Raw genomic sequence first — 21,616 nt, 5'->3', positions numbered from 1 at the left:
TATTCTCTGAGGCAGGTTACTTTTGACTGAAATACTCATGATGACAGCAAATGACACTACCAGCTAATAAATTGGTCTGCTCTTTGAATAAGCACTACTATGCTGGTAGTGATCTCTGAGCTACCCTATGGCACAGCATGACCATTTACTTTGAGGTTTCACAGATTTACAAGTATCTCCCTCGATGTGGCTCACACAAGCATTTCCATCATGTTAAAAGCTATTAATCAATGTCAGTGGTCTATAAAGCTGTAATCCCTCAAAACACTTGTTTTTATGGTAAAATTGGAAAGGTAACATTCAGAACTCCTCTCCTTTTTGTTTCTAAGGATAGGGGAAAAAATCCAGCTATGTCTTACTCTACAACACTTTGGTGACTTTTATTGTAGGGAAGCTAATGCACCCCTAGTTCCAGCAGAGTTAATAAGTCATTATGGCAAATTAGGAGGAAAAGGTGCATTTCCCCACACAGAAGAGCTCTTCACTATCAGATTATATTTAGCAGGTGTATGTCATCTTTGTGTGTGCACATAAAGAGAGCCATTTAAGCAGAAATCTTGTGGAAAAGTAGATATAATAGTACAGCAGAATAAAAGCCCTGTAGGGATCTTATTTATCTGTTGATAGTATATTGCATTTTATTTGTGAAAGTGGATGCTGAGTATAAAGCAGAGGTCTTCAGTAGGAGAGAGGGTGAAACTGTTGTGAATCCTATTCTGCTTCATATATATGTATATAAAAAATGGTAATGAAAAATATGCAGTCACATAATGACCTGCTTAGCTCCAGGGTCCGTGATAATCCTTCAGTGTTGGAATTTAATGGCAGTGTTTTAATGGTGTCTTTATACTCTCAGGGTTTCACATACCTGTAAAACTTCCAGTCCTGCTCCCTGATCCATCACTGCTGAGAAGATTGATTTGCTGTACTTTGTGGCAGTGTGCCTGCTGCTCTCTCTCTCTCTCTCCTTTCCTCTCTTTTTATTTATTTATCTTTCTCAGTTTATGTAAAATCAATCTGAACACTTACATTTTTGCCTGTGTGGATTTAGATTCTTAGAAAATCTGCCTGCTGAGCCAGGAAGACACACAGCATTCCTTTCATTCCTAAAACAACATGCCTCTTTGAGGCTTTGGGGGTCTGGCCTGGAACTGACAATTCTCTTAGCCTGGGCACCTGTAGATTCACAACAGTCTTTTCCAGTGGCTTCATGCCACTGGGTCTGGCATGGCACATGTGGCATAGAAAAAGCTTCAGCCACCTTTTCTCTGTGGCCACAGCCAGCTGGGAGATCTGATGGACAGCTGCTTACCTGCACCATAGTCACATCCTGTTCCTAGGTGCCCTGGTGCTGCTTCCTTACTGCCAGTCTTTAGTGAGAGCTTGAAGCTTGGCACCATGAGTGTAGTTGAGGTCAAAGAATTAGTAGACAGACACTCTGCCAGGAGTCACTAACCTGTTGCTCTGACAAAAACTCACTTGTAAATATATATCTCTATATAGCTGCGTGTAAAAGATATCCTGGAAAATGCTGGATTGAACGAGTCTCATTTACAAGCCCTTTCTCTTCCAGTCTATTATTCACTTCAGTAGCATTAGCTGGATAAATCAATAAGCTCTTTCATCAGACTGCCCCTGCTCCAGCAAAGAGCACAAGTCTGCACCACTATTGATTTCTGTGGGGATAAAAACAGTGGAGCTTTCTCCATCCCTTGTAATTACAGTATTTGACACCCAAAGCTGTAGTTTGTGCTTACCACTAACTATGGCATTTCTCATGCAACTATGCTGTTGCATTTATTCAGACTAATCATCTTGGTGATACACACATACTCTCCTGTATCCAGTAGTTTGTGTTTTTCTGTTAACACGAAGGGATGAACAGTCATTAAACTAGAGAGCCCACAGAGAGCCAGCAGGCTGAACTGAAGAGAAAAAGCAGATGTAGTGAAAATTTAGGGCAGTCATTGCTATTTTAAGTTTTCAAGTACACAATATTGTCTAGCAGTTCCCATTATAACAATTTCATAATTCCCATAATAGCATTAATAAGATCTTCTGGAACAAAATCTCCTGTAGGTGTAAGAAAAATTGGCTGGTTACCACCCACGCTAGTTGCATTATTGCCTCCATAGTTGCATTATTTCCCACTTGATGTATGAGTACTGTGGTAAATACTTCAGTGCAAGGAACAACACTTTTAAAGGCACGCACTGCATCTCACAGGGGATTGCTGTAAACTGAAGCACTACAATTAGCCCTTCACTTGTATCACCTAATGACTTTGGTGGGTGTTCTGTGCGGGGAATGAGAAAGCAAAGCACTCGCCTGCTGCCTCAAACTTCAGTACAAGTAGTTCCTTTCACTAGGTCACAAACATTTTTAAAGGAACATACCGGGAAAGTGTTTTGCTGGACTCAGTCTGGAACAAGTGTGAGATCACTTGTATGGTACAAAACTGCTGCTTTTTGCTTTGCTTATGTATAAAATTCTGCTGATAGTCAAGAAGAGGGGCACAAACTATGAGGAGAGTTAGCTGTGCTTCATGGTTATGTTGAAGGCTTATTGCCTGAGTTGTGACATGCAGCTGTCATGCTCGCAGCATGTCACGTATATCCTTTCTGTTGAGGATCTGAAGTGACAGTGTTCAGATCTGTATTGTCCCTGTCCTGAATGAATAAGTACAGCAGGTCCATAGGCATGAGGTTGGTGCCTGCTGGTCTTTTAGACTTTTCTGAAATCATGCCTGGGACTTGCAGGGTTGGCACTACCTCAGTCAGAGGGAGCCAGCCAGTGCCTCTTTTTCTGCTCACTTTTGGCATTAGTTGACCACCGTGGCTTTTCATAAAAGTTGTGCTTTAATTTTTTTTCAAAACACAAAGCTAACTCTCTTACAGCAACAAGCAAGATAATACAGAAGCACATGTTGTTGCTTGAGGACTATGGAAACAAATAGTACTGTTGCTCTGTGAAGTAAAATTGCTTACTTTATACAGTCTCACAATATGGAATAAAAATCCATCCTTGAATAGGAACAAAGGGAAATTTCCACCTGTGAATCATTGCCAAGGGTCATCAGATCCAGTATGAACTTTCCCTCTGTTTCTTGAGCATGAAAAGACTAAGATGTGCTAGTGTAATTTTTTTTAAAAATGGAAAAAAATATTCAAAATAGTTGCTACAATAATCTGTGCTGACTCTCAGGTCACTCTGGTCTTCTCCCTGCATGCAGCGTAACTACTTGGAAATGCAAATAGCAGATACACCACTGGAGGAAAAGACACCATTCCGTGGTGAAGATGTTATTACCAGACTAGCAATGCCATTCCTTCTTAGAAAAGGCTGCCTTCTAGTCAAGAGTGAATTTATGTGATGTGGTGACAGCAAATCTGTATTTGCTGAGTACTCTGAAATCCTCATCTGAAAAGCAGTATGAAGGTTCCCTCTTGCAATAATAGTGCCTAAGCATGTGAAAAAGATGCAGTTTATCCTGCTTGGGCATTAAATGGCAAAATGCTTCCCTTTTCAGTCTTGCCTCTTTTTATACAGGTCCTGAGTAGAAAGCAAGGTTTCCCTAATACTAGCATCTTTTTCTTTCCAAAACATACATATTCTGCACATGTCCTCCTTGGTTAATGTAACATGTCAGAAACTCTGATGGAATCAGAATTAATTTCCCTTTTTGGCTTGATTTGAAAGCAGGCATTCAGGGAAGAATTACAGGGCAGAGCAGCTTGATGAGGGCCACAGGTCCAGCAGTGGAGTGTGCAAAGAGCAGCGGAATGTTTTCCAAGCTCTAGAAGGTAAGCAGAAGTCTCTCAAGGGAGACTGCAACAGAAGCCTGTGTGTGCAAAGGAATGAAATAAAACCTTTTATTAAGAGCATGTGGGTCAAGAGAGAACTTCTAATACATTCAGTCTGTCAGCATAATGATACAGCCACCTGGCCTGTTCTGGCCTAGCAGGGGGAGTTCATTCATTTGAAGCAGGCATCTCATCTGTTCCTAGAGGAAGTTTTCCATAATATTGTTTTTTGATATGAGTAAAGGGATGTGTTATTCCATTTTCTACCCAGCTACTATGTAATGGTGTGGCAGCCAAGGGAGTTTATGCACACACCTCAAGAGTTATGACTCATCTCTAGTTTATTGTAGTGACATGAAAAAACCCCAGCTGAGAAGCATCCGTGCTCTGATGGGCCCTGTGCAACTGAGAGCTCTTGACTAGAAGACCAACTGCTTGAAGCAGATAAAAGTGTTGGGAGAAAGTAGAAGGGCAGAGCCACAGGCAGAACCCAGGGCACTGAAATCCCTGTGTCTTAACCCCAGTCAGTTCAGAAAGAGCCACCTCCACATTATTTTTAAAGAAAGCAGATGCTTTAAGATCTCTAGGCTGTTTTCAAAAATCTGCACTAATTAAAAAAATATTATAGCTATGCAGAGAGGAGAAAAAAGACAACCTTATCCACCTATACTTTTCATTCTTCTTTATCCTCTTAGGTTTTCTTTTATTCTTCCCTATTCCTCTACACATTAAAAGCTCAAAAATTTACTCAGATAGATGAAAGAATTCAAATCTTATGAAGTCTAACTGATATATCAATTTAATTGTAGAAGAAAGCCACCCCATACAGAAATAATAATGTACATTTATATTAACCTTGTCATATGCAGAGGTGCATATATTTCATGATTTTTGCTTTCCTGTCAGAGTGTCAGGCAGGGTAAAGTTACATGAGCACCTGAAGGCTCATCAAGAAGTGAAACAATCAGAAGTAAAACTCAGTGCTCTCTATTTCTAAATCTGGACTAACAAAAGTATTGGCAGCATGCTTAGATGGAAACTGATGTTGGGGAACAAGTTTCTAGAATTTGTAAACAAACATTGAGCTTATCAGCTGATTCTGGAGTTTCTGGACTTTTTGATGTTATAAGCTGGGCAGTACAAATTACCTTATGTGTGAGCATACAAACCTGCCAAAAATTTTTATACCTGTTCCATGGGAATAACGTATGCTGTCCATGACCCTTTTTGTCCAGCATTCTTAACAGTTTTGATCCCCTCTCCTAGATCCTCTTCCAGTTGTCCCTTCCTTCATCCAGCTGTGTGCCATGTAACCTCTCTCCAGTGATGTCCCTTGTCCTCGTTTCAGCGCTCTTGTCCCACTACAGCAAAGTGAATTCCAGGAAGTCTTTCTAGCATTCAGTCATTGCAAGAGTCGAATTTACAAATACACATCAAGTAAATTGCAGTGCTAGGCATGTGTTTACTTTTGCTGTCAAACATGCATAACTAATACAGTGCTGAGGTTCTACTAAAGATTGACATAAGATTTAACTAAAAGGTCAAAGTCCTTAACTACAGAAGACTGCATAATGTCAAACTTGGATATTCTAATCCATATCAAATTTTAGCAACAAGTTTTCTTTCTCTTTCATCTTCCCCTATTCCCATATAGAAGTCATGCATGTTTAAATTCAGGCAAGACCTTTCTATCAATGTTAAAAAAATGTCAGGATCTAATTGAAAATGAAAACATAATTGCAGACTTAATTATAGAATATCATGAACTCCTGTTCAAGGAGAGAACAAGAGAGTGTCCCCATTTAACTCACCCACTCAGGAAAGATCTGAGATAATATCCAAGTAAATAATCAGTCACAAAACCTCAAGCTCCATGTTTATTAGCCCAGCCTGAATATGCCAATAATTAGTCCTTCAGAAGGAAAATAAATTGCTGTGCATTATCTCTGGGATGCCTGATATCATATCTGACCTTCAGCATCATTACTACAGATATGAAGGTCTTTCTTTAGAATAGAAAATGTGGGGAGGGAAAATCTCTCTGTCTGAGGGAAATCTTTCTGTCTGAAAGATTTTTGCTGTTCCAGGGACTCTGTTGTTGGTTTGATTTTTTTGGGTTTTTTTCTAATTTTCCTCATCAAGCTGCTCTGCCCTGTAATTCTTCCCTGAATGCCTGCTTTCAAATCAAATAGATTTTTTTTTTCTAATTTTTTTCTATTTTTTTTTCTAATTTTTAACCACCACAAGTAAGGTATAACATATCACATCTTCTTGCTTTTTTGCTACATTTCCTGGGAAATAGCATGGGAGAGAAATAATTAACAACAAATAGAGTTCAAATTTTATGGTTAATACTTTTCCAATCTTATTAGCAACATGTTAAGTGAACATGAAGCCTTGACACTAAACAGTCAAAATGTGGGGTTTACTCTAAGATTACTCTTGTACCATTAACTCTGCCCCTTGTGGAAAAGAAAATACTGGAAACGTGCAGTCTCTGGACAGTGGAACTTGCACAAAGCAATTTAAAACTCCTGAATGTCAAATTAAATCTCCGAAATTCTTTCTTGTAAGCTGGGAATATGTGACTTTGGCCATCATAGACAGAAACCTAGATGGACTTAGATGGAAGCCAAAAGCATTGCAATGTATCTGAATTAGTATTTTGAAAGCCCTTGAAAGTCTTTTCTGAAAGTTTTGAGCCTTTGCACCCTGTCTTGATCATCTAGAATTTCCTTTAAAAGTACTGAAGAAACTCAAGCAAGCTGGTGATTGCTGTAGGAATGATGGTGAGTGAGGTAAGGCAGAAGGAAACAGGACTGGTAATGCAAGGTCACAGCCACAGACACAGCACTGCAAACACTGCAGGGACATATAATTTTTTTTCTTCTTTGTCTCAAAACCCTCTCTGTATAATTGAATTCAGAATATAGAATTGATGAGTGTCTCTTCCCATGAGTGCAAAAAAAAAACCTGAAATTGGGCTGACATAGAATTGAAAATGGCATTTTACAGGGAAAGGGAGACAGGCTGAATTTCTAGAACTTGGAATTTGGAAACAGCTGTATATACTTGGGGGTAGTTGAGAAGCTTTTTACTCATTGAGATCCATTGAACGAGAAATTAACAACAAGAAAAAAAGTTACTGGAGTTCTTAAACCAATTTTATTCAAACTTTCCAGGATAATTTCTGAGACTGAGACTCATTATAGAAAACTCCAGCAAAACCTAAAGATTTTAAATTAAATTCTGAGCTACTGGAGCTGGCCCAATGAGGAGGGTAATAGGACTTAATGCTGAAAGAAGACCTCATCTTGGGAATTAAGAACAGAACCAATTGGGTGAATATTTTTTGGGTCTGGTATGAAAAATAATTACCAGCTTGGTGGCTTTGAGTTATCAGATACTGGAATTCATCTGGTGTGTATCTATCACAGAAAAAAAAAAAAAAAAAAAAAAAAAAAAAAAAAAAAAAAAAAAAAAAAGTTTACTGGGTTGTTTCAGTAAACTCATGTCACATTCTATATACCACACACCTACTTTACATCATCCAAGAACTTCCTCCTTCAAATGTTAAGCATCTGCATGTAAGAATCAGTCTCTGTTTATCTGTTTCCTGAGAAAGGAAGGCAGCAGTTTAATGCTTTCTTTTCTTTGTTTTCTCAGAGGTGATTTGAGGGCATTGATTTTGGAGCCAAAAGGGGGGAAAGTGCTGCTACAATATGTTATGCTCAACCTGTTGAGTTCTTTGCAACAGGATCTTCTTGAGGCACATCATGTGGCCAGACTTTCAGAAGGACTACGGGATTACTTGAGCTCAGCTGTTTTTGAAACTGCTACAGAGCGAGTAAAGAGAGTTTATAGATTAGAAGCAAGTGGTGCCAGATTAAAGTATGATGCATTGAAGAAACTAGCAGTTATGGTGTGCTTTATGCAATCTTCACCTTATTAATTGAAAGTGCAGGTCTCCAGTTCTCACTGATCTTGATAAAGTCTCAAACTACATATCATTAACTGTGACCTCAGCAGCTAATGCTATAAAATTATTTCTTTGCAGGGTAATTGTAAATATTTTCATAAATGTGACACAAACTGTATAAGCCCTAGTAAATAATTGGCCAGAAATATCATCTTCAGCTACTTCACCTGTCTTACCTATATATTTGCTGAAAAGAGGGAAAAAATTCAGGAAAATACAAATTGAAAACTGTGTATTTTTCTTTCTCTCTTACTTAAATATTTTAATTTCTGCAAGCACCAGAGTAAAATATTTTCATAATCTGATCAGTTCACTCTAAAATTGATATTCATTAATACAAATTCAGCATGACTAGAAAGCTAGCAAAACCAATTACGGACCAAAAAGGGGAGCCAGTTACGAAGTTCTCTCTGCATGAAGCCGTGACCTAGAGTTTTATAACACAGGAATAAAAATTCTCTTTAAAATATTCCAGTTCACAGGCCAAGGCATTATATTCCCATAGCTTTTTAGGTAATATCAAACAGAGGATTTCAGAATGCCCATGATCATGAGCTCCCAGGCTGAGCACCATGTGTGTATAAATGCCCATGAATATGCTGAGGAGTTGATTCTTTCCCAGTGGAAGAAGAAGAGCTTAGAACATTCATTCTGGTGACTCTTTGGTGACAGTCACATGCAGATATGCTGAGGGCTGTTCAGTGACACAGAGCAGCAGCTCTGTCTCCAGGGCCTCCAGCATGAACATGTTCCCAGAAGGTCAGAACAAGGCATGTGGGACCAGAATGCTCAGGCTAGACTTCCAGTGTTTGGGGATCATCTGCCTTCACAAACTGCACCAAACTAATTAAATGAGCTTCACAATCTATTCAGTTAAATGGACACAATTTCCCAAATCAGTGCCAAGTGTGACTGATGCTTAAATTGAGTTAAAGTAATTTGATAAAAAGCCTGCTGTAGTCCTTTCTATATGTCAACATTGGATTAGTTCATTTTTCAAGTACAATCTGACATATGCACCCTTCTTTGCTTTTCCCAGTGTGTTACATCATTACAAAGGTGATTAAACTGCTCTTCTCATGCTTTCTAGAAACAAAATAGGCAATGTCTACTTAAAGCACCTTTTTAATGGTACATCTGCATTTGTACAAAGAATTTGTGCCAGTGTAATTAATTTAGTTTAAAAAAACCCAGCTTTGACACTTGATAGAAACACTTCCATAGGCACAAAAATATATTTACAAACGTAAATTGGACTATAAAGTAGAATACAAGGAGAAACATTAACTTAACTAAAAGCTTTTTACTGAATGCCTTTACCATGCAATTACAGTGGTTCAATTTCTATGTATTAACCTGGGCCTCCCACTGATTTTTCAGGTTTGACATAGGGTGAGGTACTTGTAGAATGAGGGAAACAAATACCCATTTTGGTAAGCTTTTGAGAACCTCAAACAGCAGGCACTATGCAAGCATAAAGTCTAATTATTGCTATTTTACTCATTCAACAGTAAGTTACGCAACAAAATAGCAGAAGCATTCTTGAAAATATGTATTTCCCAACAAGCTGTAGGAGGAAGCTTAAATTACTTTTCTCAAAGTAGCTCACTGTGAAACCAGCTGTTCTAAATATGAGTCAGCAGCCTTCCTAGAGTCAAACCCTCCAGCACCTTTTTAAATTCACTCACATTAAAAATGTTCATCACTCTCGTAGAAGTCCCTTAGGTATTTACCAAGCAGTGCTGCTAATACAAGGATGAAAAAAAAAAAAACCAAAAAAACAAAAAAAAACCCCATGGAAAAGATCTCTCTTCACGGCAATTACTTTGAAGAGAGAAGACATTCTTCATTATTGCAGTTACTAATCCCTGCAGGTTTGTGTCATTATCTGATGAAAATGTCCTTTTTTCATTGTTTGAAGGCATAGTCAGAGGGACCAGTGTGACAGACAACTTTCTACAGAAAACCCCATTCTCTTGTGCTGGGCTTGTGGCAGTAAGCCTGCCTCCTGCCCATCACCAGTACATGGCTGCAGGCCTTCTCCTTGCCCCTCCAATGCCTATTCCCTTTTGGAGTGCATTTTGGAGGCGTGCTTAAAACTAATTTGTTGTAAAACATCCTGCCCAAATGGCAGAAGCATCCTGTAGTATCCTTACCTCTTCCTCTTGTTTCAATAGATGTATCTTTGAATGCATGCACAAAACATTTCTGTGGAGGAAATTGGCATCACTCTTATGTAGCTGCAGGGGTGCTGTCTGTAGTTAGCAGTAAGAGAATCTGTGGAAACTTGTGAGCCACAAATATGTATTTGTGACTAGCAGGGTCTGTGGAGAGGTTGCAATGAGGCAAATTTCTTTTATAATATTTGAGGATTGTGCTTGTTTACTTTGCTGTAAAAGCTTAAACCTGGATTTCCATTTTCCTGTGAGGAAAGAATGCTTTCACATCACAGCTAATCCAGGTGGTGCCATGTTTTGTGCCTGTTGAGTGGCACTTGCTGGATCCCTTCAGATGTAGCAGGAGTGATGTACAGCCTTGAACACAAAACTGACTACCTCAGATGTCATGTGAGGAGAGAGGAATAGCCTCTTCAGCTTTGCAAAGGAGAACTCAAGCTCCTTGGGTGATGCAGAGCCAGGGCATGTGGGCTGCTCCATTCCATCTCCCCTGCTGGGGCACATGAAATGCAAGGAGACATCCTCAGCTTTCCCAGTGGATTTGAGTACCAAGCAAAAAATCATTCAGAAATGCATCCAGCCTAAAATCCACTTTGTCCCTGGGCCTTTAAGTTCCTTCTGCCTGCCTTTTGGTCTCTCCAGAGACGTCTTGGCAAAGGAAATATTGGGAATAAGGCTATAGCTGGAATTTACCTTTACCAAATTATGAGCCTCAGCACTCGTCTGGGGAGTAATTGGGAGTAACAAGGGTACTGTAAATTCATGCCCAGACTTGCTGAGCACTCACTCAAGCCCTCAGAAGTTACTCACCAGACTTTTCATGGCCAATACCTCAAGTACACCAGTAGAAAGAGAAGGCAGTTATTAGCAAAAGATTGAATATGCATGTTGAGAGTGCACATAGGTGAACTTGCCTCAAAGCCAGGGAAATGAATGTAAGAACATAGTATTTCTAAAAAACACTGGTATGGCTGGAATCCTTGCTGTGAAGTAAAGTTTTAAACAGAGATCACAGGCAGTATAGTTTGTGCCATGATGTCCCAGAAGAAAACATCATCATCAAAAATCAGCAGGGTTTGCTCTGGTATTTCAGGTAAGGTAGAATTTATGCAGTAGTTAATGTCTGGAAATTTTGGAAGGAGGTATATTTATGCCTGTGATTGGGATAGACTGTGTCTTTATTAACAAAAAATACAGCCAAGCAGCAAGATATTGTAGAACACAACAGATGCTCACAACAGAGCACCCAAGCTTGGTGGTTCCAGGAGCTGGAGATTATTACTCTGGTCTGCCTGTAATGTGGTCCTGTGCATTAGGCCCACACCAGGAGTGCATCTTCCAGTTTTGTCTCACCTGCAGGGAGTCCCCAGCTGTGTGAGCTCCTTGCAGTGTGATCAGAGGGGAGAGTGTGAAAGTCCCTTCAGGAGAACTTAAGGGAAGGTGATGGAAGAGAGGTACCTTTTTACTTACACTGACTCTAATTCCATCCCAGATAGTGACTCGCCTGCTTAGTTGGGATTTGTCATTTACCTTTCTGGCAGGATGGGACTTGGAACACTTCACTCATTTGCCACATGGGAAATGCTTAATGGGTTCACAGGATTCATGTCTGAACTAAGCAGCTCCAGTGTGCTGTGCTGTGGGCACTGCAAAAGGAAAACACAAAGGAAATGATATCTCTGCTTTATCCATCCTGAAATAAAGCTGTAAATTGTGTTATGATTTTGTCAATATATGGTGCTTGCAAAGATTTCAAATAAATAATGATTGACCACAGGGGCCTTATTGATTTTGTAATGATTTCAAAGAGAAACCACTCAGTTTACTGTTTGCTGACAAATTCTTTACTCCCTAAGGAATTCCTATTGAACATGTATTAAGGACAGGATAAAATAATTCCAAGGAAATACAGTGAGAGGGCTTAGTGCATAGACTGCTCCATGAATCAGTATTTAACCTCTGACCAGTGACAACAGGTCTCCTTTAGCTCTATTAGATCAACAGCAAGCTATTATAATTAAATATAAAAACTGTTTAGAGCCTCACCGAACATGTCCTGGGAATTAAAGCATATGGCAGGGATAAGGATAAAAAGACTTTCCATATGCTAAGGACCCTAGATGTCTGAAATAAATTAGATCCATTACAGTTTATGCTCAATAAAAGAAAGACTTTAAGCACTCCAAAGTTAGTGACTCGAGACCGATTTTGGCTTAGAAATTCAATCTGCCTGCTTATTAATTCTTAGTAAGGCTCTGGAGGAGACAGGGGATGCAAAATCATAATTCTGTGCTGTATCAGAATTTTAAAGTGCCATCAGTTTCTTTTCCTTCTTTTCCTTTTTTTTTTTAATTAAACTATTTTTCATGCTTCATTTTTTTGTTCTCATTTGATTTTTTTTCCTTTTTTGTTTAATTTCTTTCTTTTTAAGGTTTCATTTATCCTATTTCAACTGAACAGAGAACCCAGAATGAATATGGATTTTCTTGTAAGTTTAATGTTTGATTTTATGTTCCTGGATGCTAATTTGATGCTGTTCCTTGGGTCAGGCTTTACTGTTAGGCAAGCTCAGTATGACTAGGCAAAAAAGGGACCTATGCAGCAGATACAGCCTTTGTGCCCAAGGGAAATGGGAGAAGATGCTGCCTCAGAGACAGAAACTGGAGAGAATGAGACATCTTCTCATTAAAAATCCCCTAGCAACTGGATAGACTGTGGTGGAAGGATAACTTGTCTTTGAGCCGGAACTCAAGAGTTCTGCTTCCTGAACTGCTGGGTTAAAAAATGGGATGTTTCAAGTTTGGTAAATTGAAGGTCTGGTAGCCTGGAGCTGTCGGAGATTGATCAGTTCCTTTCTGCATCTACCAGCTCTCACCTCTGCAGCTGGAGGGCAGCTTGGCTTAAATGGCTAAAAGACATAAAATAAAAGTGATTTCACATGTTTCAAACCAACAAAAATAGGGTACTAAAAGAGTTTGATTTGTTTTTGCACTTCCTTTTTTCATTAGGCTATTTCTAAAACTGGGATTCGTCACTGTATAGAAATACATCAATTTTTGAACACATATTCAGACCTTTTGGGAAAAAAACATGTCTGGTGGATAATGATGCTAGAGATTAGCTTGGAATTGGTGCTGAAGATATGATACAAGCAGCTAGTAGAAATATCATAGCCATTTCCTCACAAGACAGCTCTAATATAAATTGTTGTTCATTTTGGTAAATCACCACATTATATCTTGTGCTTACTTCAGCTTTTATCTTAATATGTATGTGTTAATGCCACTGATGAGAACTCAATGCTTGATTCTCTGCTTTACTAATTTACTAGTCTATATTTTTGAAGGCAAATGGATGGAAGGGAGTAATGACAGGTTACATTTCAAAAAAAAAAAAAAAAACAAAAAAAAAACAAAAAAAAAAAAAACAAACAAAAAAAAAAAACAACCAAAGATATGTCTGAATTTTCCATAGAAAATTGAATATTTGGGTTCTTTTACATTTTTTTAAGCAAAAATAAGGCTTCTGAATTTTTAAAACCCACATGTCTTTGGTATCAGATGAACTTCTAAATATCAATATAAGGACATTATGTCACTAAGACAAAATCTCATTTCCTAGGATGAATTTGGTTCATAAGACTAAGTCTATGGCATGTTTTACTTAGTAGTTCACAGCCTGAGTATTGGATAGATGAACAAGTGGATAGGTAAAGAGTTAGAACACAAGTTAGAGAGAAATCAAGGATTGTTTTCCATCAAAAGTGCATAGACCTGCTATATGGAGTTGGAAATGGATTTTAAATTAGCCTGTAAAAAAGGCAATAAATGTCTGCAGGAAACGAGAATAATAACATGTTTTCTTGAAAGTCCCTGTAAGGAGGACATTTCTTGAAGGTTCCTGGCCTCTCTCCCTGCAGCTGCTCCTGACTCAGATGATGTTGCTCTCTACGTGGGGATCGTCATTGCTGTGATCGTGTGCCTGGCCATTTCCATGGTCGTGGCCCTGTTTGTCTACCGCAAGAACCACCGGGACTTTGAGTCAGATATTATTGACTCCTCGGCACTAAACGGGGGATTTCAGCCTGTCAACATCAAGGCTGCAAGGCAAGGTTAGTTGGTATTTCACTCCATTTTGACCAATTCAGGGAGATGATATCAGGTTATGGTCTCTTGGGCTGTGTGAATGATATTGCTGGATGCCTATTGACACTTGATAAAGAGGAGAAAGATCATGTTCATTTGTTTCTGATTGTCTAATGCTCAAAACCCGTGGTGGTGTTTGTTAGCTGTGCTCAAGAGTATAAAGTAGGTGAATTTAACTTCTGAAAAGAGAGCATAAATGTGAGAGTGAAACTCAGACACTTTTATGGGAATACAGGTCCAGCTCAAGTTGAAATCAAAGGCAAAGCTCTGACAGAAACAGTGGAGGCAGGATGCATCACAGGAGTGATACTACAGTAATTCTATCACAGTTTCCTCCCCTTTATTTCACTATTAGCTTTTCTTCCTATGCCCCATCTCCACTGCTATAAACAGTAGTTTGAGAAGTACTGTGCATTTAATAGAAAATGTAGAAGTTGTGGTAGAATATCATTTAATAATGAATATTTTTACCACTGGTGCATAACAGCTTGATTTTTTTTTCCTTGTTTCATTGGCCAGGAAAAAACCTCTAAAGGTAGTGCTGCCTTTATCAAGACACTTATTTAGGCTAAAGAATTCCTTTTTTTTCACAATATCTACACCAGAAGAATATCTACACCATGAAAGTTGAGATGACAAGGGAGTTATCACATGTAAGATTAGTAGAAGTGTTTTCTTTGCTGGAGAAACTTTTAATGCAAATCTTAGAAAAGTGTGATGCAGCTACTAATCCCCCACTGCAGGGAGTCATGGGCATGATGACTTCATAGGCTTGTCTTTTATTTCAGTAATGCTGTTGTTAGGCCAGTTAAAAAAATTGGCTAATGATTGTTGTATAGCATTTAGGAAGGGGTTTTTAGTTAAAACTAGATCTACTGAGTGATGAAAACATCTTGCCCTGAAGCTAAGCGTATTAAGCTAAGCATGTCATATTTGGAATCTGAGTGCAGCCTGGAAAAATTCTCCCAGTGAAAACTCTTCAGAGCAGAAATATGCTGTAATTTTGTACAGCAATCGGATTCCAAAGCAGCTGGGGCAATAGGAGCCCTGGGAATTTGCTGGAGAATTCATGGAAATGGAGATGAAGGTTCAGGGACTTCAGTGTATCTCAACGTTTGGAATGAAAGACAAAATGCAAATGTAAACTCAAATGGTTGCTTGGAATAAAGTCATCAGAACAGAGAAATAACATGGTTCTTCCTTCTCATCTCCACTGTAGACCTCCTGGCAGTGCCACCAGACCTCACTTCTGCTGCAGCCATGTACAGAGGTCCCGTGTACGCCTTGCATGATGTCTCTGATAAAATCCCAATGACCAACTCTCCAATCCTGGACCCCCTCCCAAACCTGAAGATCAAGGTTTATAACACTTCTGGTGCAGTCACTCCCCAGGATGACCTTTCTGACTTCTCCTCCAAGCTGTCCCCACAGATTACGCAGTCTCTGCTGGAGAATGAGACCCTGAACATGAAGAACCAGAGCCTTGCCCGGCAAACTGACCCATCATGCACTGCCTTTGGGACCTTCAACTCCTTAGGAGGCCACCTAGTAATTCCCAATTCAGGTAAGTGCTAGCCATGCTGGCCTAAAGGTGCAATTGTCTTGTGGGTTTAAGTGGTGTTAGCTTGTTTTTATATGGGGAAGGAAACTCTATAATTGTGACTCTGCCTTTTCTTTGATCAAAACAAATAGATGGGGCTTTTTTTCCCCCTCCATTTGCATCTACAAAAGTATTTGGAATATTTTCTACCCAAAGTCCTGGCTTTTAAACACAGCTGAGGAATACTTGGGCCCCTCACTACAAGAGCATGGGTCTTAGGAGTAGCAGCTGAGGGAGCTGGGGTTGTGTAGCCTGGAAAGAAAAGAGGCTGAGAGGGGACCTTATCCCTTTCTAAAACTGCCTGGCAGGAGGTTGCAACAAGGTGGGGATTGGTCTCTTCTCCCAGGTAATACATAAGAATGTGATCTAGTGGTGAATGCTGTGATGTGTTAATGATGGGATTCAATGGTCTTGGAGGTCTCTTCCAACCTAAATGATTGTCTGATTCTAAACAGAATATTGCAGGGCTCTTAGCGACTTTCTGAGGCATGCAAGGCTTGAGCTGTCTGAGCTTCCCTGTGTCAAGCGAAATTTAGCATCATCTTCTCCTTTCATGGAGTTCTAGAAAAGGGACTTCAATACAGTAAGCCTCTATTTTGTCATCACACTAAAAGAGAACAAATAAATTTAAAAACAACTTGGTTGCTCCACTTCCAATTAATTGCAGACTATGTGCAATTGAAGTAGGACAACAGAACACTATTTTTGGAGGTTTTTTACCTGTATTTATTGTTGACTTGCTTTACAATTAGGAAAGAGAGGGACTGAGCATTGAGGGCCTCTAGATGTAACGCAACATGCTGCTTAATCTTTCTCATACCTGACTTTCTCAAGTCAGGTTTCCAGGTCCCTTCAGGCCACCCTGACACCAGCAGGCAATTTCAGAGCATCCAAGGAGCTCTTGGGCAGCCTTGGGAGAGCTCAGGTCTTATAGACAGATTTTTTAGCAGAGCCATGCTGCTGCTTGATTCCTGCATGAAGTGTTGATGTTCTTTCTAAGGAAGTTCAGCACCTAGATGTTCCCTAGATGGGTTTAGCATGATACTGCAGATCAGCATTAATATCGAAAGTGAGAATTAATCAAATACATAAAGCATTTGATGTGAGGAATATGCAGATGCATAACAGCTTGATTTTCAGGAATCAAGGTCAGGAACACACCTGCCCAGTTTCACTGGGACTCTGAATTCAGGTAGGACCACAGTACACAGAATCACAGGATAATGAGTTTGGAAGAGACCTCCAAGATCATCAAGTCCGACCTACGCCCTAACACCTCAATAGACTATAGCACCAAGTGCCATGTCCAGTCTTTTTTTAAACACATCCAGAGATGGTGACTCTACCACCTCTCTGGGAAGACAATTGTAGTACTTTATTATTCTTTCGGTGAAAAAATTTTTCCTAATATCCAACCTGTACCTGTGAGACTACAGCTGACAGCTTAGCCATTTTACAGCAAATGTCCTCACCAAGGAGATGGTGCCTACTTTTGTCCCCTGCATCTTTGCTGGATCATTTCTCTTTTGTTGATGTTATGGAGGAAGCAAAATGCTTAGGTGGCCGAGAACCAGGGTGGTTTTGTTCCATGATGCAGTCCCACACCGCTCATGAAGCAGTCAAAAGTGCTTGGACCCATAGCCCTGCTCTCTGAGCTCCTGTCTAATGGGAAGCAAAAATACCTATTAAATTTAAGTGAAAGCTGAACTACTTCAATAAATCTGGTGCTGACTGATGAGCAATGTTGAAAATTCATGCTATACAATCTTGGTTATTACATTTTTCTAAGTAGCAGCTGAAGATAGATATTGATGTTCAGTTTTCATATGTCACAGTGGTGCACATAATCAGCAAAGTCTATTAGTCACTGTTAATTCACGTATATTAATATCAATTTATAAAGAAAAAGCATTTGATGCTCTAATCACTTCAAAATGATTAAAGTAATGATTCTGTAAAATAAAATAATCTGTCTGCTGCTACCTTGTATGCCTCTGTGCTGCTTATAAATGTATGTCATCCTCAAGATGTGATCAAAGCCCTTCATTTGCAGTAGACCTGCCCTGTTACAGCTGCAAGCATGCACAGGTTAGGTTGTAACAGGCCTGTAAAGACACAAGTGCCAGAAGGCATTTGTGGAAAATGCTTTCCTAGCTACCCCTCTCCTTCAAAGCTAAGTATGGGACTGAGGCCCTGCACACCAACACATGGAAGGTGTCCAGCATAACCAAACTGTGAATGCTAAAGAAAAGAGGCAGAGCCAGTGCAAGGTGTCTATAAAGTGTCTCTAGAGTAAACACATATATGTAAATAATCTTTCTCTAGGTTTGTCTTCAGCTATGTGGTAACAACTGTATGCAAATCGTTGCCATTAATTTCCAGCTAATCCACATCTACAAAGAGATTTGGCTGAGATGTGTCCAGCAGAGCGAAATAGCCAGTTCATGGGTCGTGTTTGTTGTGCTCAAGATATCTCTTAAATGGAAGTAATGTAAGAGCAGTGTTTTTTAATCAAGTGTGCAGCAAATCATTAGTGAAAATGACACTGAGCATATTTGCCCATGCTTTTTTCAAGGTTGCATATCCCAGTTTTGAGCCACTCTACAGGACTAGGCACTTTCAAAAACCAAGAAGCTCAGTTTTGTCTCCCTGGCAGACTCAGTTCCTCACTAGGAGTGCCTCTCTGAGCTCTTGTCGAATGGGAAGCAAAAATACCTATTAAATTTAAGTGAAAGCTGAACTTACTGAGTGCATTAAAAGACAGGATGCCAGACACAAAAGCCATCTTTCAGGAAACAACAAATTCTTGTTGCTTCCTGGGACAGTGCTCCACTGCTTTTCTTTCCTGATCTTAATTAAGTAAGAATTGCCTAGGGAGAGATGTCCTATTACAGCTGTTGGAAATTTTAGTCAGGGTTGTTTGTTTCTCCATCATTTTACAAGGTAAGCAACAGCGTAACCATCTGTCTGTTCTTTAAATAAAATGAAAGGGAAGAAAATTCTCTTCTCCATTTCTGTTTTTCAGTGCAGAGGAAAAAGAACAGGCAGCTGGACACTGAAGACACCAGGGTTACAGTAAATTTTTCTCACATTTTGCTGAGGTCATTTACAGTCTGATGGTGAGGGTGGCTGAAAATCTGGCATTGCAGGCTTCATCTTCTGCCTCTCCTGTCACTCCTCTTCACAGACCCACTCACCTCTTTTTTCTTCCATCTTATCTTTTGTGTCTCTTCTGTTCTGCAGGAGTAAGTTTGCTGATCCCAGCGGGAGCCGTTCCACAAGGGAGAGTCTATGAAATGTATCTGACAGTTCACAGGAAGGAGAACATGAGGTAAAAATTGTCTTATTTTCCTTGTGCATTAATAGAGGGGGGAAAACATAGTACCTGAAGACCTGTGGTAATAATACTTATGCAAAGCCTACTGCATTGAAGCTATTTGCTGACTTGGAGGTAAACACAAGCAAAGCCAAGGATAAATTTTGCCACAAAACCAGCTCAGACATTTGCTTTCCTAACCAAGTGTTGCACTCTGCAGCAAGTCCTCAGGCCAGGGGGATGCAGAATTGTAGAGGAGCAAGGAAAATATGCCAGCATGAGTTTGTGCAGCAGAGGTGTGAAGTAGCCCCCTGATAAAGACCTGTGCTGTAAAGGAGAAGGGAGCAGAGGAGAAAGGTAGATAAATCAGCTCAGCAGAGGGACAGGTGCCTGAGCACTGGACTTAGAAAATCTCCTCTCCTGTTAGAGTGAAGGTGAACTTTTATTTTACCCTTCACAGGCTTGGCTAGTCCATGCAGAGGATGGAGCCAAAGGTTTTGGTGTCCTCCACCTCCTTGCTGCTTAGCCCCAGACAGCGCATGCTGAGGGCACCCAGAGCTGATGCTGGGATGACCACTGTTGTCTCCTGTTACCTGAATGTGCAGGCAACTCATATTCTAGATCTTAATGTCTACTGGCATGTGATCTGGCAACCCTGAAATTAAAAAAAAAATGTTTATAAAAAGGCCAAGATACCATTTGGAGCCAGTTGGAAGACCCTAATGTAGAGAAAGGTGAGATCTTAGGCTGCAGAACAGACTCGTGCACAAAGGCAGAATGGCAAATGTGAAGCTGAGGCAGTCATTACACGGTACTTTGCCTCTTTCTCCTCCTCATAGCTAGATACATTTTTTGGCTCAGCCTCTTAATAGCTTTTATTATGTGCTAAGCCACAGCTGTTTATACACTGTGTGATATTGAACACTATTCTTTAGCTTGGTAGTCTTTCACCCAAGCTAAAATAATTTGCTTAAAGAAAAATTAAGTAATCCTTCCACCCACCCTTTTGCATACGTTATTCATTAGCTGCTCTTTGAAAATAGCTAATTGCAGCTACAGAAAAAATGTCTCTGTTCATAACTAGTATTGATTATATTCCTATTACTTTTGGCTGTGAAAGAGGTTTACAAACAATATTGAACAAAGACACTTTCCTGAGGAAGGAAAACAAAATCAGATTGCATCCCTGTTATTCAGCTTGCTTCTAAATCTCCCTTTCCAAAATACCTAATTCTTAAAAAAATTATTTAATTCCTAGAAGGTGCTGTATATGCAATTATTTTATTTCCAGTCAGTTATAGAGGGAATCCCTGCTACTTTATTCATGCAGCCGTGGACAACTAATGTCACATACTTGTCTAATTTATTTTCTTCCAAGGATCATAAAGCTGCCTCTGCATGCTTTGTCAAAGCTGTAACTCAGCAAGTCACACAGAGGATAGAAGGATAGGTTAACTTGTGTTGGGAAACATGGCTGGAGATGTGCTGCCTGCCAACCTGAGCAAGTATGCCAAAGGACACCTGCAGAAGTAAACAGAATGGTGTGAATCCTCACTTACAATGAAGATTTTAGAAGTGATTTCTTTCCCTGGGAGAGGAGAGCATAGCAGTCTGCCTTGGGGCAGCAGGGCTCATTTTATTGTGGTAGCAGTCACTTTCTGGGTGCACAGAGCACAGCTGCTTATTTGATTTGTGGCAGTTTTTCAGAAAACACACCAGGCTCCTCATGCTCTTGGACAGCAGCTTCTTAAGGACATTTAAGGTGGAGCTTATTGGACGTTGTCTAGATCACTCAGAACTGAATATTCTGCCCCCTTTCCTCAGGTGCCAAGGAGCAGAAGGGGCTGGGAGGCACCCAGCGTAATGTTCTCCTGCTGTGGGACTGGTTACCAGGCACTTCACTTCTGTAGCAGAGCTACAGCTCAGTTAAAGCTTCTTTTTCTGACTGCATGGGCCACAGATGTTGCTTCGTATAATTAGAGTCATATGGGTACCACAAGTTGCTGTGTGGCGTATTTATTTTTTAAATCAGTACTGCACTCCTGCAGCACTCTAGCAGAGAGTGATAGTCGCCAGTAAGGATGAGCTGCAGACATTTGCTTTCATGGCCAGGCAGTAATTGCAGTGTGTTCAACAAACCCTGTGAGACCCTATATTTATTTTCATGAGCACTGTGCCAATGTGTATGGGTTAAAAAGTCCTGTTATGTGGTGATGTTGTTTGGAAGGGGACACACAGGAAATTATAAAATGTGGGTTATTATCAGAAATGAAGGCAGTCTTGTCCTTGATATTACAACTAGCACTGAGGCAAGAATATGGTCTCCACAGTGCTACCCTAGCAGAACCAGACCAGTAGCAGAGAGGGTCCCCACCCTAGCTCGCATATCTCCAACAACTTAAGATCTAGCTCACACTTTGTTTGTAGAACTGTGAAACTACTTCTGAATAGTCAAGCTGAAACAGAAAATATGTTCTCTCAGACACCCGCAAATTCCCCTTTTCCTTCCTTTGTTTTCATATTAGGTTTCCCCAGTTAGTCTCTGAAATCTGTTGTACAGAAACTTGAGAGACTTCACAACCCAGTAATGCCACTC

General features: G+C 40.0%; 1 protein-coding gene across 1 annotated transcript in view; it reads left to right on the top strand.

Annotated features, from left to right (window-relative positions):
- The window catches only part of UNC5C (unc-5 netrin receptor C), a 253,524-nt gene that overhangs the window by 212,776 nt on the left and 19,132 nt on the right, over positions 1-21,616 (top strand). The window contains exons 8-10 of the mRNA XM_053976284.1: positions 13,879-14,070; positions 15,324-15,668; positions 18,948-19,035. Coding sequence (XP_053832259.1) covers positions 13,879-14,070; positions 15,324-15,668; positions 18,948-19,035 — 625 coding nt within the window. The remainder of the gene's footprint in view (positions 1-13,878; positions 14,071-15,323; positions 15,669-18,947; positions 19,036-21,616) is intronic.

This window comes from Vidua macroura, chromosome 4 (assembly GCF_024509145.1).
Source record: "Vidua macroura isolate BioBank_ID:100142 chromosome 4, ASM2450914v1, whole genome shotgun sequence".
Taxonomy (NCBI): domain Eukaryota; kingdom Metazoa; phylum Chordata; class Aves; order Passeriformes; family Viduidae; genus Vidua; species Vidua macroura.
This window is presented reverse-complemented; position numbering and strand designations above follow the sequence as displayed.